We start from the raw sequence: 15,532 nt of genomic DNA, 5'->3' as shown, positions 1-15,532 counted from the left end.
CGTAGCGTTTGCAGGGATTTCAAAAGAGTTTATTGCGCAAATTGATTTATTTAATTCATTGTTGAAAATTCAAAAGTCGTCACCCCTTGCCAATTTCAATTCCGTGTCCGTCCGGGTGCATGTAGTTTCATGTTGACCTAGTATTAATTTAAAAGCCCGCAAAAACGGCAGTGATTAGCGAACCGTAACGTAATGCATTGGGCGAATCTATTGAACAAGCGTTTTGCGTGCGTTTTTGACTTTTAAAAAATTTATATTTTTGAAACCTGTTTTAACACAAGTTAGTGTGAAATTTACTATAGGCGTTACTTTGAGATTAGTGTACGTATTTCTCAGTTTAATAAGTAAAAATATTTATCGTGAGTTTTTGGTTTGGGAGAACGTTTGATTAAGTCTGCTGTCTGTCTTCATAATTTCATTGTTGTATTATTATCATATGCCTGACTAATTGGTAAGCCGGGGTATTTCAAAAAGCAAAAATAATATTTATATTAAACATGTAGTTCTTAATTGGCAGCAGTAATTGTTAAAAATAGTCTCGAAATCTTAGTATCTGTCACGGTACGGTATCAATTTTGAGCAGCGGCACACTCAACCATGGCATGTAAAATTTTGATGAAATGCATTTAGTCATGAGAAAGTTAGATATTGCGAAGCTGAAAATTAGGTATTATACCATAAACCATAAGCTCGATGGAAGTTTTGTGTGTTACTTTAAACCTATTTTTGTAGCTAAACAAGTTTACAGATTTCTATTTTCGATAAAGTTGGCAGTTTAGAGGTCAACTGCAGACCTAACTTTCCAATCTGGGTTACCTAAACCTTTAACGAAGTTATGAAAAAAAAATTGTATAATATAATAATCATTTTACTTTTTACTACAGTACATAGTACAAGTACACATTATTCAACATTTCCATAATGTCATCATCGATTTCTTCTGCATCCATAACTTCGTCCACCAGACGTTCCTCTGCTTTAAATCCAGATGAAACCGATTTGTGGGAACTTTGCCATTACGCAGGTGTCACATTTGACCCCCACGTTTTCAGAATCCTGGTAGACCTTTTGCGGATGGACGTTCACCCCCAGGCAGTCCTTGATGTGCTTAAAGACATCACTCCGCATTCAAAATTTAGCAGTAAGACTGTAGAGAAAGCCAAGCCTCCTGAAGCAAAGCAAGTTAAGCCAATGGTATCAGATACGGAGATGAAGTCGGTCAAGCCGAAAACCAGCACTGTAACATCATCTAAACCTTCTAAAACTGGCAAGGAAACAGTTAGCTCTAAGTCCAGCAGCAAAAAGGAAAATGCAAGTTTGTCACCCACGGGAAGTACAGGGACTTCAGTGCAAAGCGAAAAACGAGCCCCAAACTCGGCTCGGAGTTCAACGACTAAAGTTCGCTCAAAACCTTCATCAGTTAAAAGCGCACCAAGCAAATCAAAGTGATAGCGTAAATTTTGTTTCTCTGTGTTGCAGACGTTACCCAATGTGTCTTTATAAGCTCTCCAAGCCAATTTTCAGCCAGTACACCAATGTTACTCAAAAAAAAAAAAAAACAATTATGTTTAATGCAATTATTTGGATGGAATAATAAAGTGCTGCTTGTTGTATTATTCTGTTTGAAAGCAAGTTGCTATGATCTGTACAACACAAAGTATGATATTTGATATACATACTCGGTATACTTACTGCTTGCAGACTGGTTAAAAGTTTTTCTTTATTATGTTGCGCAAGTTATGTTTATAATGTTGTACTTGTAAGGACTTGTTTCTTAAGTAAAAATTGTGTTTTAAAATTATCACAATCCAGTTATTGTAATCAGCCTAATCTAATCAAAAAATACTAAACCACTCCATCAATATGTGTTTTTTACTTTTCATATCTATTTTTAGGTAGTTTTATTTGACACACACAGTTTCTGTTACTAATGACCTCCTGCCGAAATGCTTGAAATAACCTGCAACGACAGATTGGGGAAAAAAGTCAGAGTGAAGTGCAACAAAGACGACACAATTGGTGATCTGAAAAAGCTAATTGCCGCTCAGACAGGAACGAGGGCTGACAAGATTGTGCTCAAAAAGTGGTACACCATTTTCAAGGACCACATTACTATTGACGATTATGAAATTCACGACGGAATGAATTTGGAACTTTACTACCAGTAGATTCATCCGCAAGTTGACTCTTTTGTAGTTTATCTGCTGTATTTTTATTATTTTTATCGCTATCATGGTCATTGCCATTGACAATTTTTTTGGCTGCTACCTTCTCTACTGCATCAACCCGAAGTATAAAGGAAGAACTTACATTGGTTTTACAGTGAATCCTGAGCGACGAATAACCCAGCATAATGCAGGAAAACATAAGGTACATCTGTCAACTTTTTTTAAATTTTTTGACAGACTTTTAATTTAGAGAAAAAAAATTTTGGCCTAATATAGACCTATATAAACAAGATTAAAAATGTGTAAACAGGGTATGTAGCATTTTTACATTGACATCATTATGCCAACCTTTTTGATTTGCTGACAGATACTTACTTTTTATTTGTTAAAATAATGTTTTTTTGACTTGATTTAGAAACAAGATTGTATTATTGTAAATTTCCAAAATTGTGCATACAAGGTATGTAGCATTTTTTCGTTGGCACCATTAAACAGGGCTGGGGAGCCATCATAATCAGGCACATATTCAATGGCTCCGGCTTCAGCTCCAGGGCCATCAAACACGGACCCAATGGCTCCGGCTTCAGCTCCGGAGCCATCAAACACAGACCCAATGACTCCGGCTCCAGCTCCGGTGCCACCAGTCACTTATTCAATGGTCATTTTTACAAAATTGCTTTTGGCTAACTAACATTGGAGATCGAGCATAATATAATTTCATAGCTTTAGCTCCACAAAAAAAACAAAAATGGCTCCGGCTCTGGCTCCAGAGAAAATGCTTAGCTCCGGGCTCCCCAGCCCTGCGGCATTAAATATGCATAATTTTCATATTTGTATTTTCTGCTTGTGCAACAAAAAAACAGAACGTCAGGCCAATAGAGGAATAACTGTAGATTATACAAAAAAATACATAAATAGAAAAGTTTTTGTTGCATTACTTATAACATCACTCTATCACTTAAAGGGCGGAGCCTGGCGAACAAGTGGAAGGGGACCTTGGGATATGGCTTTAATCGTGCACGGATTTCCTTCTGACATTGCTGCACTACGGGTATGAAAAACTGTATTATTTGTCTTCAGTTCAATCTTAATTTAAGCTAAACAAGCAGTGGCCAGGTTGATCCATATAAGAAATATCTGGTTTCACATAAAATTGTGATAAATTTTTGTTGGTAGTTCAGCATAATCTTTTCTAAACTTTATGTGGTAGTAAAATGACTAAATTTTTTTTTTTGGTGTTTAACCTTTTAACACATCTTGAGAATCAATGTAGCATTGTCTTGATATTCTGTATTTTCAGTTTGAATGGGCATGGCAAAATCCAGACCGATCCAGAAACCTGAAACATGTCTCTGGCAAGAAAAGAAGTGAATCTCCATTTGCCTTTCGTGTTCGTGTAATGGCTAACATGCTTTGTGTACCGCCTTGGACAAGGTTAGAAGCTTATTAATATCCAGTTTTCTTCATATTTTAGTAATAACCAACATGCTGTGCAAATTAAAACTTTTCAATTGACATCTTTATTCTTGAAAATTGAAATTAACGAATTGTGTCCAAATCTGACCAGTTTTTAATATAGGATTTCGTTTTTTATAATATATTTTTGTCAGAAGCACTTTATGTTTTTATTATATACATATTTATAAGTTTACTACTGTAAGTAAAATTGTGGTTTTGTTAACAAGCTTGTATTTTTGTTTGACTATGATGATACAAATTTCATTCCAATCATCTTATTATGTAAAAAGTCTGGCCGTCTGATCCACATAATATCATAATTAGAAGAAGACTATTTTTAGAAAAAAATATGTTTTGATTTTTCAACAAACGTTTATTCATACTTCACCATAATCAATTGAGCGCTGATAATACGAGTAACACCCTTGATATAATATTATATTTAATTTTCTTATAATATTATTTTAATTTATAACTGATATAAAATGGGTAATTTCTCACAGGCTTCCCCTGGTAGTTCGCTGGCTGAAACAAGAATATGCCCTTGATTTGGAACCAGTGCCACCGTCACACATACCCATTGCTTATGGCCCAGTGACGGCAAAAGTGAAAAAACATGCCTCAAACAAAAAGGAAACAAAATCAAAGTCACTGGATGAACCTTCGTCTTCCCAACCTCACACAAGCTATGATAAACAAGAGTCTAAGCAAGGTGGTAGAAAAACATTTAATGCCCTTATGGAGGGGCGACTGTTGTATTAGGGCAGTGGTTCCCAAACCAGGATTTGCATGTACTATTTGTCAAACCGAAAATTCAACAATTTTGCTGAAGACATTTGCCTTGACCTAGTTGTGTTTATAATGTAACAAAATGCATAATTTAAATATTTTAATCATCCTTTTGGGATCCGTTTGGTTTTTCCTAAGTTACTTTAAGAGTCTAAGGGAAGTCGATTTTAAATTGTTACCTTAGAATGAGCAACAAATGTTTTTTCTTTTGGATAAAATTTATTATGATGCACATAAACCTTAACTGGCAACTTTAGTTACTTGTGTATAATTTTGTCGTAAATCCAAATCCATAGGTTTTTGGAAAACTAGAATGGGGGCTGCCACAACATAAAGGTCGGGAACCACTGTATTACAGAATATCTGTACATCACAAATTTTTGAAACACTTTAATTTTTTTGGTAAAATTTTCTATGTATATTGTATATATTAAAAATATAAAACTGTCTTATCACATTTAGGTTGGAAAATTGCTTATTCTTGGGATTGTGTTTCCAACATATTTAAAAAGATTATGCATAAACTCTGTTTTTAGATTCAGATGACGAATGTTTGCCGCTTGCAACAAGAATTGCTCGTAAAGTAAACCCTTCAGCACCTACATGTTCCACAACAATTAAAGACCCAATTATGAATTGTGTTATTTGTCAAGCATATGTAAGCGAAGAAGACAAGCTATGTTGCTTGAATGAGGATTGTGGCGCTATTTCACACATGAAATGTCTTGCAAAGCACTTTCTGCTCTTTGGGGAAGACCTCCAAATTCTACCTGTCGAAGGAATATGTCCGAAGTGCAATGTTACCCTACTTTGGGGAGACTTAATCCGAACCACCAATGGTTTCCATCAGTACATTCGTTCAGACACTTAAGCTTAAGTTTCTGTGAATGATTCAATTTAATCTGAATAAATTTTAGGTGGCATGAGAAAAGTGATATTTTGCACAGTCATTGATCTAACTTAGGGTTAGCGACATATGATGCATTGTTTAAGTGGAATACTAGACACTAAGATTAAAGATAACAAATGAACTGGCCTGTCTACTTAAAAAAAAGAATAGCATTTCTAGAAAACGGTACACGGCATTTAGCAAGGTATAGGTAGAAAAATGTTACTGGTTTTATTGTTAGCTGGCTGGTCTAAATAAGTAAAAAATTTGTATTCAACACCTCTTGATCTATTACTGGTTTTATTCCAATCTAAAAATAGCAAAAATTGTTAGCTGGCTTGTCTAAATAATAAAATTTGTCAATGCTTTCTAAAAAAAAAACAAGTAGACTTGGAGTGAAAGTTGTTTTATCCTATTGCAAGGCCAAATAAGTTATTGTGGTTGACTTGATTTAGAACTGTTTATCTGAGCATTATGGTTGGAGGTTGTAGTGAGACGTTAATATATCAAAGCCCTTACAGAAGTAGGTATCAATCTGATTGTTTCGAATAACTCTAGTAAGATGTTTTTGAATTAGACGCTTAAACTGAATACAGTTATCCAGAATGTTCAAAATATTTACCTACTTCTGTATAGGCTTCGATTAACATCAGAATACACAACAAATAACTCAAAATGCTTTATTGGCCTGAAAAATGTAAAGTTTCAGTGATAAAAAACAAAAGCCTTGTCGCAAATAATATAGACAACTTTAGTCAACTTGAAAATAAATTAGCACTATTCGTCATCATCGGCTGCAGCTTGCCATAGCAGAATATTGGGCTCCAGGTATGAATATCCTTTCTGAAAATCAAAGGTAATATATATATATATATTTTAATACCTTAACCATTAATTGACAAGTGTATCATTTAAAACTTCAACTTAGGCTTATTTGTAAAAATTACTACTTTTACTACCACTATATGTACATATCACAATTGTTTTTATTACGCAATGTGGTACATACATAATTACTTCCTACTCTATTTAAGAATAACTATCTGTTATACCAATAAAAGTTTTGCTTTGTGGTGGTTAAGGTTTAACACTTGTGTTTTTCATAAGGTTTACAAAAGAAGTTCATCGTAACTTTACAATTAACGACACGATTAATTAAGGAAAGACTTACTCCTTTATTTAGTACATCGAAGAAAAAGTGGCGTGTACTGCGGTTGAACACTTCGTCGAAAGTTAACCCACCGGCGACAACTAAAAGGGCAAACGTTGAATTTCTCCTTAAAACAGGGTAGAGGTGACTCCAGAAAGCCATCTTTTAAAATGTATAGCGTTCAAACACCAAGAGAAAACAACAGAAATGATCGCGAATGTTTTCACCTCTAAATCAATTTAATAATCCGACGCACTGATGCATAGAAAGTGCAGGTAACTCGGACATGATATATCAAGCGTAACAGTTCGATTTTATTTTCTGTGTTGGTCATATCTGCGACACTTATTTGATCAGTTATCATCAGGCAGTACCCATAGTATCAGCAAGCCGTATCCATAATAGTCATCCTTCTTTCGTCAACATTAAAATATGCTCAAAACTGCAATAAGTTAGACAAAAAATGCAGAAACAAAATTCAGTGAAATTTGCGTTAAAAGCCACACAATAAATAACTTTTAAATGCTAAGTTGTTAAAACGTAGTTAAATGATAATTTTTTTTTTCCTAAAATAGGCCCAGTTTGGCAGTACAACTGCAAATATTAATTATAATTTAAACGTGTAGTTTGACTGGTGAACTATTTTAAAAACCGCAGATTTAATTTACCGCGCGATGGCGGCAACGAGTAGTTTGTATTTTTGATTGTTGCTGTTTAATGTTTTCTGCGAGCGGAAATGTATCGAAGCGTCACTTGTACAATTTACGCGGCGAATTTGATGGACGTGAAAGTTCCTACCGTGCCAATGGCAAGAATCAATCTTTCGCCAAGAGGGAAATTATGGATAAGCAGTTAAGAGAGGCCAGAATCACATGGTGTTGACTTATACGGCGCGGGCCGCGGACATAAACGGATTATTACGAGTTACGACCAAGCGGAAATGTTGTTAGCGTTAATTACGCGCGTCACGTGAAAAATAAGCGGTTAAGATCGAGACGACAAGATGGACAAACAGAAAAAGGTGGGCAGACTTCAGCAGATGAGCGACGAAATGAAACAGCACATTGCTCAGCTGAAAGCCGAACTTGGAAATACGGAGGGCGAACGAAGAAACACTACGGTAAATATTGGCAATGTATTGTACTTGCGGTCGCATTTTAATTTGGTTAAAGCTATTGAATATAGCCAATGCGCTCATTGTACAATCGATTCGTTAAAACTGTGTTTTACCAAGCAGTTAGTAATATACTCCTATAATGTAACATTGCCTATAATCGAACGACGATCTCTTGAATAGCAGTGCATAACTTGAAAGTTATTCAATGCCTATACTGGTTTTAAACTCAAAATTGTAAATTGCAATTGCTTGTAGTTGATATTTTCTGCAACAGCAGTTAGCCTAAGATCATTTTGCTCTGTAATAATTGCAGGAAATGGAAAAGGAAGTACGCAACAAAGTCATTGCTTCAACTTTAAGAAAGCATTTGGAAAATACTCCTAGAAGCAAATCAATGGAAAGTTGCCTTTCGGAGGTTATTGTTTTTTGCCAAATTTTATTAATTTGTACTTTGTTTAAAAGTTGTTTTAGCACCAGTTGTAAATCACCTAATGTTTGTCGAGCTTCACTATTGTATCGCAGTTAAGGAGATAAATATTTACCAAGTGTCTGTGGCCTGGATTAATCGCGTCTGATCAAATGCAAGTCGGCACGCTTTATCAGTGCATCTCACTTTTTCAGAAGAAGCAATTTGAACCCTTTCCCCCCTCTACTCTCTATCACACAATTATGTTTGAAAAGGCCCATCATAAGTTTTTGAAGGGCTTCACAAACAATGGCACTTAGATAAATATGCTTGGCCAGACAGAAGCTAAGACTAGTGTGTCGGTTTCATTTGAAAAATCTCAGTTTCAAATTTCTCTGTGTCACAATTGAAATTGGTAACCATTGTGATGGACACCTGTTTGTTCAGTAATAAGGCCGTTTTGTGTTTCTTGTTTGTTTGTTGGCATTGTTGTGTTTGCAGTAGGGCGGCTTAACCTACAAGACACTCGGAAAGCTTTTAGTTGCTGAGTTGTCAATAGCTTGAAAGGTGTTCCTCTCTCCAAAGGCATGCAGAGAAAGGCTGTATCAAGAGCTTTAGTTAAAGGCTTTAATGTGATAATGGGCATTAATATAAACAAATGGCCCAGTGTTGAAGTGCTACTTATGCTGGTGTATTTTTAATCCCTCTGTACATTTCAAATTGAGAGCGATTTTCTGCCAGTTTTGTATCAAGCCGAAAGTCATTGTTGTAATAACAAATCCTATCCTAGCTTGATGACAGACGCCGTAGACAACTTACAAGCCATTTCATTCTGCACCTCATAATAAAATGGAAAGCTTACATTGAATAAGATTTCGAACAAGCGTTGTGCTATTCACTGTTGTGCTTGTCCACAAACTAACCGGATAGATGCCTGTCCATTCTGTCCATTGTTTGTTGTCTGGCGTCTGTAAACACTGGTACAGATGTGCCTTGGCATCAAAAAGGCATTGTCTGTTGTCACTTATTTGAAAAATAATACACTTTTTGCCTGGTGCTTTGTAAAGACTTTCACTTTTTTAAATACATAAACAAGAATATTGTTTCCTTCTTGTTTTTTATAAAATCATTTGATATCATGTGTTATCCTATTGTTTTTTTCTATTTCTGTAATTGTATGAGTAAGTATTATCGGAAAATGATTGTAAAGTCAAGCACAGCATTTCACACACTTTGAGAAAAAATTCACCACCATTAATAAGTAAACTACTCAATATTTTATAACGAATATAAATATTATAATCTTGTTACTAAACAAGTTTAAGTTATCGCTTGTATTACAAAATTAGTGTGAAAATTATTTTGCCTAAACATGTTATATTCAGTAAAAAAAGTAATAAAAAGTTAATTGCAAAATTAAAAAAATATATAAATGGAGAAAAAACCTTTAGCCCATATACCTTTAAATGAATGTTGCTTTTTTTCTAATTTTATCAGTACCACCAATTGTGTTTCAACACTTATTCAATCAAAATTTGTTTGTTTACAGGAACACTTCGTCCCATCAGATAAGGTCCCATTGCAAAGACATGATGCTGCCGAAAGCCTATCGCGAGCTATTGTTGATAGCACAGCAACCAAAGAGTACAGCCTAAACCCACAAGAAACAGACCCTCTTACTTTTTCGCAGCCAGAGCCGGAACAAAAAGCAAACTTTGTGTCAACTTCAGAGGAGCATGAAAAAGCCATGGACACTGCAGACCAAACTGATCCAGATGCAACTGGTAGTGGTGAAATGTTGACCCCAAATTCCAAGGACTTAACCGTTCGTGCCACTATTAGTTGTGAAACTACCTCTCGTGACCCAAACAATCCACCACGCGTAACTGGCTCATTGCGTTCTGCTGCTGACGAAAATTTACCGTTTAACGACAACACTGAACAGGCGCCCAAAGCAAGGAGTCGGCAATTGAAAAAATCCCGCAACGGAGATTCAACATCTGATACATCATCCAGGTAAAGTCATTTTAAAAATGCTCTTTCTATAATTAAAAAAAAGTTCAACACATACTACCTATTTAGTAATTTCAATTTCCCACTATTCAATATAAACAGATAGTTTTAACTTCAGAGGAATGTTTATTGAAGCTCATATTTTCAGCAGCTCCCCAAGATCTGTTATTGATGGTGCCGAGGAGGGCATCCCGGTAAAGTACCTCCAAATGTCTACCACCGCATCTTCACCACGAACACCGAAGAAGAAAAGAGCGAGCAAACTCAGCCAAAGGTCCATGAGTCAGGACAGGATTCTTGGTATGTTATCCTAAAGCTATTTGTTTTGAGAACACAAGATTTTTGTGTGTTTTTAATTTATTTATACAACAAAATTACAAGATATTAGCAGGCTTTAAAAAAATGTGTTTAAATTGAATTCAATTTGGAAAAAAATAACATTGTCTAATTAAAAAGTTTATTTTTAGTTTTAATGTTTATTGTCATCGATTTTAGTCAATATTTTTTTACTTGTAAAAACAATTCACAAAATGAGATCTTCGTTGTAGAGCTACAAAATATTTTTTCGTCCGTAATTGTTAATTTGCTGGAAATTAGTTTTGAATTTCTGTAAAAATTAAAAAATTATAAACAAAGTTAGGTATACAAGTTTTTATTTGATCCTTTTACTTTATCCATAGAAATGAACCCCACTCCCCGATCAGAAGCTTCCCAACTTGAAGATCTAGAGAGCAAATTGTCAGACCTTCAAGATCAATGTGAACTGTTGGCAGTGGAAAATATTAAAATTGTATGATTTTTTTCTAAATATTTAGCTGTTAAAGCTAAATAATGATTTAATTTAAATTTGATCTCAAAATGTTTTAAGTGCTCTGATTGATAAAACTGTATTGTGTAGTATCTAGATAAAAAAAAACTATTTCGGAAAATAATTTATATTCAGTTTTATAAGCTATATTCTTTTTTATTTTGCTTTCTTGATGAAAAGGAACACGTCTTGTGATTTGTGAGTATACAGAAGTTTATAATCCAACATTGCTAATAGCTTAACTTGTCCTAACCACATTTCAATGCTTATTATAGAAAAGAGAACAGCGCTCCAAGGCAGAAGAGAAGATTGCAATGTTGAAGAAGAGAAATGGAGAGCTTGCGAATATTGCGCGGAGGCTTGAAGAGAAAGCTCGCTCACTGCAGGAACAGAATGTCAAGGTTTTTTTGCAAAATATTTTAATTTTTTTGTGTAATGCTTTATTTTCTTTTGAAGTTTCGGTGTACTGTTTTCACTCTAAAAACTTAACTTATGATTTTATACTTTTCCTTTAGAGTTAAAAAATCTAACTGTTAATTAAAAACGGTCAAAAAGGAGTTTCACAGCTACTAGAACTAAAGTATATAATCTAACTATATTTATGTACAGTTAAAAGCAGAAAAAAATTTATTTATGGTGTAATACTTGTTTATTCTGAAAAATTCTGTTTATTCTTGATCTTTCTAGAATTCATGAAGACCAAAATAGTCAACTTGCAAATTTTTTTTGCTAAAAAAACAGCAACTATTATGTTTCTATTTATTAAGATAAATCTATATTATGCGTTTTGTTAATTTTAAAAGAGAAGGGTTCTGTAACCTCGAGTTTTACTACTTGTGATGTCTCATTCAGATGACAGATATGAATTAGCAACCAATATGTGTTCTTGGGGTAGGAGCCCCACCAACTCAAACCCCTTCAACCCCCTTCGGCTACTTAGTTTAGTGCAATAATTACTGGCAAGGCGTGTAATGGTTTTTTGGTGCTGCAGGGCTAAACTGGGTGCAACTCACCCAAAATTCCCGACGTCTCGCAATCGTTTTAGGAAACTCAACACTATAAGCTCAACATTATAGGCGCGGATCTAAGGATTTTTCAGGGGACAATCTAAATTTTAAGACAGAAATCGGCAACCTTTACCAAGTCGCAGGCCAAACCAAACTTAGCAAGTTCTCGGCGTTTTATATTTCCAGTTTCCACTAACACTTTTGGTTTGAAAACGTGTGGCCTTTAAGCAATTTAATATAATAACTCTTATTCAGTATATGTTTTGATTGTTTGGTTTAAATTGGCAAACCCTGTAATCATAAGGAGACGTGACGTATTTGGCACACACAAAATAAAAAATGAACATATTTCTTATACTCTTTTTGTTAATGTTTATCACAAAAAGAATACAACAGAGAATTAATTTGGAGAAAATTTGGATTTTAGGTTTTATGCTACAAAAAATTTCCTACTTATAGTTGTCATGCGCACGTCACCTTTGGTCCGAGAAGACTCTAAAAAACGCAAATATAATTCAAAGCCAAATTAGATACGCACGGGGCGCTAAAAGTTTGTCCATTGGCGTGCAGTTGAAACAGTTCAAAATATGGGGCATTGCCTTGTGTACAGTTTGTAAAAGAGTTTGTGGGTCGGATGATTTTCACTGCAGGGCCGGATCCGGCCATGTTAACAAAAGGTCGTTAAACACCCTGCTTTTTGCCCAGCCCTCTTAACTCAATGCGCCAAGAGCAACCAGATTGCCTGCACCTGGTTTCAGTTACCAAAACTTTTTATTTTATAAAGATGGACTCCCTGAAAAATATATTTCCACAAACATAAAGATTCGCATAAAGCATTTTATAATAGGTTGTTTATATCGCTAAAGTTCGTTAAAAACTGCATCCCGGTAACCTGGTTAAGCAGTTTATGTTGGCAAAAATTTTAATATTAGTAGAGACATTAATGCTCATTACATACCGCGTTTAGGCTAACAAAATAAAATTATTTATCTTATTGAAGTTTTGCCTATTTTAATTTTAAGAGAACAACGTGCTCACGACGCTTTGGTTACAGAAAACCGACTAAAAAGAGTTTATTTAAAAAAGGAAGTAAACCCAGGAAGTAAACCCAGATTCCGGCTCAGCAGATCAGTTTGGTGTGGTAATGGCCATACCAGTGTTGGATTGCGAGCGCTCTTTGCCATAGCCTGGAACGAACGAAGGTCTCACGACTTTTTACGGGTCTTGGTGTATATATTTCGCTTGACAATTCTAGTCACGCTCAAAGTAAGACGGCTCTTCATGAAAACAATTAGAAAACTTACCAAATATAGGCCGCTTTTAAAATATATTAAGGCTTTGGCGACCCAAACTTAATGGTCCCGTGACCCCGTATTTGCGGACCCCTGGTCTAAGCCACGATAATCTTAGTTCAAAGCTCTAGACCTCCATTTCAGAACCAACTGATATCATCAGGGCAACAATCAAAGAGAAAAAAAACTATTTTTCTTTGCTTTAAGAAAACGCAAGACATGGCTTCGCTGACCCGCGACGTGCAACAGCTGAAGCGTACCCACCAGCGACACAAGGGTCGATCCGAGGCAGAACAAACACGAGCCTTGACCGAAAAGGACGAACAACTGGCCGTGATCACAGCTCAGCTGGAGGACCTTAAAAAAGCACTCCGACAATCGCGGCGATTAAAACCAGTTGGGGTGTGTTAATTATTTTGACAAATAGGTTTAAAATGTAAAACATAATTTTCTAAATACTGCATACATATGGCATTTTTTGTGATTCCTGGAAAGTGTTGTGTAATTGTATTGTGTCATGATCTTATGGGCCTAAATAGTTATTATTCCAACTTGAATATTTAAAAAAAATCCTGTTTTTTTTATAATTATAGTGGGAACAGTGTTACTGTAAAAATAGAATAAACTGTATTTTCTGTTGGATAAATAAAATTAAATGTTTTTTGTGTCAAAACTTTTGTTTTCCAGAAAAACTTTAAATACTAAAAAGAAACTAATCTATAAAAATAGAACAAAGAAAAAAAAGAGAAAGACATCATAACCCCTGAAGGGTTCTTTGTTTTTTCAGTCAGAATTCCCACACTATGAACAATGGTTGTTATCAGGTTTCACAACAGTGTTTGGCTTGTAAATAAAATTCCCATAAATTTTAAATGAACACTATTAATTGAAAATGAAAACTTCAAGATATAGTGAATTTCTATTAATTCAATTACCAACTCAGACATTGAAAAATATATTTTAACCACATTTAAAAATTGAACTTATCGAAAAAGAATTTTAATTTCAGGACACAGAGGGTTATTCAGAAAGCGACATTATGCGGCAAACACAAAAAGAAATGCTCCAACTTCAAAAATTGGCAGCAGCTTCCAGCTCAAAGGTTTGAAGTGTTGTTCTTTTGTAAGTCTGCTAGTAGCATTGTGTGTGCTGTTGACATTGGCCTCTCAATTGTTCACTTTGGCTTCTAGTAGGTGGCAGTAAAGAGCAAAATTCATGTGTTTGTTTTAAGTTGTAACTTTTTGGGCCCAGTACAAATAGCACTCCCATTCATAAACTGAATTAATTCAGGTTATTTTTAACAGGTATTGAATTGACAACATATGTTTTAAATGCAATTTGATCACATCGATAAATAAATCGAGTCACTTTTTGGCAGTTACTTATAGAAAATATTTGCCCTATTAGTTTTTGGTGTGATTTTTGTAATTCAATTCCGACATTTTACTACAATGTGTATTTGTGTATATAGCCTGTGTACTGTACAGGGTTAAAAGGGATGTCAATTGTTTATCTAATTGTTTAAGACTATGCACAGTAGACATTGTCTAAAGCCTCCTGCTGTTTTACAGCCCTACTCATGCACTTGAAATAGTGACCTCTCAGCTGGGTGCTCTGTTTTGCTGTTTGTATAAAAAGCTCTTTCCACAGTTTTCTAGTTTACAGCCTCAATTTACTGGTTGAATAGTTTTGTCAGTGAAGTCCATGTGTATTCCAAATTTATAAATATGTTGGTTGTGTGCTTTTTTAGTGAGTCTGGAGTTATTTTGTTAAACCAGTTTGTTACAAAATCAATGGTATTTAAGTTTTAATAATTAAGTTAATTTTTTATTTGGTATTTCGTATTGTGCTACACTTTAAAAATAAACATAATTAGGTGAACTTTTATTTTTGTTTTTGGTAAATTCTTAAACAAGGTACTTTAGTATAAAATCAAGGCTTTTAATAAAAGCAAGTTTTTTGCTGGTACCAGTGGAATGACAACAGCAATTGTCAGATTTATTGCAGTTTTATTATGAACCATAGTGGTAGACAAATGTGGTTACGATTTAATAATACCGACAGTTTTACCCTTTTCTATTGATTCCTAACTAAACAAAGGCATCTGGCCATCTCGATCAATATCTTTTTTTTTGTCTTCGGTTTTCTTCAGGGCTATAGAAATTTTGCCCGCCGTATTTTTGTATTGATTATTAAACCGAGTCGCCCCCGGCGCGCTACTCTTTTTTTTTCGCTGCACGTCTATGATTCTGTCTTTGAAATATTAGCGAGAAATTTGGATCTCCTAAATACGGCGTGAATAATTTATGCTATGCATTTAGAAGAGTCATGGTTTTTAGCTAGTGCCATTGCTGGTTGGCAGATTAGCTTGTTTTACATCATGCAAAAAGGCAGAAATAAGATTGCCTGATTAATTATAACCTGACATCAGTATT

At 34.8% G+C, this 15,532-nt stretch overlaps 4 protein-coding genes and 1 long non-coding RNA gene across 5 annotated transcripts in view; 4 read left to right on the top strand and 1 right to left on the bottom strand.

Annotated features, from left to right (window-relative positions):
• The first annotated feature begins 901 nt into the window (after positions 1-901).
• LOC146167037 (uncharacterized) lies at positions 902-1,449 on the top strand. Its single transcript, XM_083385271.1, has one exon. It carries the CDS (start codon positions 922-924, stop codon positions 1,447-1,449), a length of 528 nt encoding a protein of 175 aa, XP_083241397.1. The 5' UTR covers positions 902-921.
• A 450-nt stretch (positions 1,450-1,899) lies between these two features.
• LOC146167036 (ubiquitin-like protein 5) lies at positions 1,900-2,168 on the top strand. The gene has a single exon (XM_083383322.1). The coding sequence runs from the start codon at positions 1,947-1,949 to the stop codon at positions 2,166-2,168; it is 222 nt and encodes a 73-aa protein (XP_083239448.1). The 5' UTR covers positions 1,900-1,946.
• Positions 2,169-2,232: 64 nt separating this feature from the next.
• LOC146167035 (structure-specific endonuclease subunit slx1-like) lies at positions 2,233-5,331 on the top strand. The gene is made up of 5 exons (XM_083383321.1): positions 2,233-2,370; positions 3,133-3,219; positions 3,469-3,602; positions 4,130-4,338; positions 4,952-5,331. The coding sequence occupies exons 1-5, from the start codon at positions 2,233-2,235 to the stop codon at positions 5,284-5,286; spliced, it is 903 nt and encodes a 300-aa protein (XP_083239447.1). The 3' UTR covers positions 5,287-5,331.
• A 639-nt stretch (positions 5,332-5,970) lies between these two features.
• LOC146167034 (uncharacterized) lies at positions 5,971-6,701 on the bottom strand. Its single transcript, XR_014500994.1, has 2 exons — positions 6,476-6,701; positions 5,971-6,147 (listed from the first exon to the last, which is right to left on the bottom strand). It is a non-coding gene; the product is annotated as an uncharacterized LOC146167034 (long non-coding RNA).
• A 624-nt stretch (positions 6,702-7,325) lies between these two features.
• Positions 7,326-15,532, top strand: part of LOC146167033 (peripheral-type benzodiazepine receptor-associated protein 1-like) — a 39,351-nt gene continuing 31,144 nt past the window's right edge. Inside the window, 8 exon segments of the mRNA XM_083389327.1 lie at positions 7,326-7,574; positions 7,885-7,986; positions 9,527-9,993; positions 10,142-10,290; positions 10,671-10,780; positions 11,074-11,199; positions 13,305-13,503; positions 14,114-14,199. Coding sequence (XP_083245453.1) covers positions 7,458-7,574; positions 7,885-7,986; positions 9,527-9,993; positions 10,142-10,290; positions 10,671-10,780; positions 11,074-11,199; positions 13,305-13,503; positions 14,114-14,199 — 1,356 coding nt within the window. The 5' untranslated portion in view covers positions 7,326-7,457.

Source organism: Ascidiella aspersa, chromosome 1, assembly GCF_963924565.1.
Source record: "Ascidiella aspersa chromosome 1, kaAscAspe10.2, whole genome shotgun sequence".
Classification (NCBI taxonomy): Eukaryota; Metazoa; Chordata; class Ascidiacea; order Phlebobranchia; family Ascidiidae; genus Ascidiella; species Ascidiella aspersa.
The sequence above is the reverse complement of the archived record's forward strand: the minus strand, read 5'-3'. Positions and strand labels throughout refer to the sequence as shown.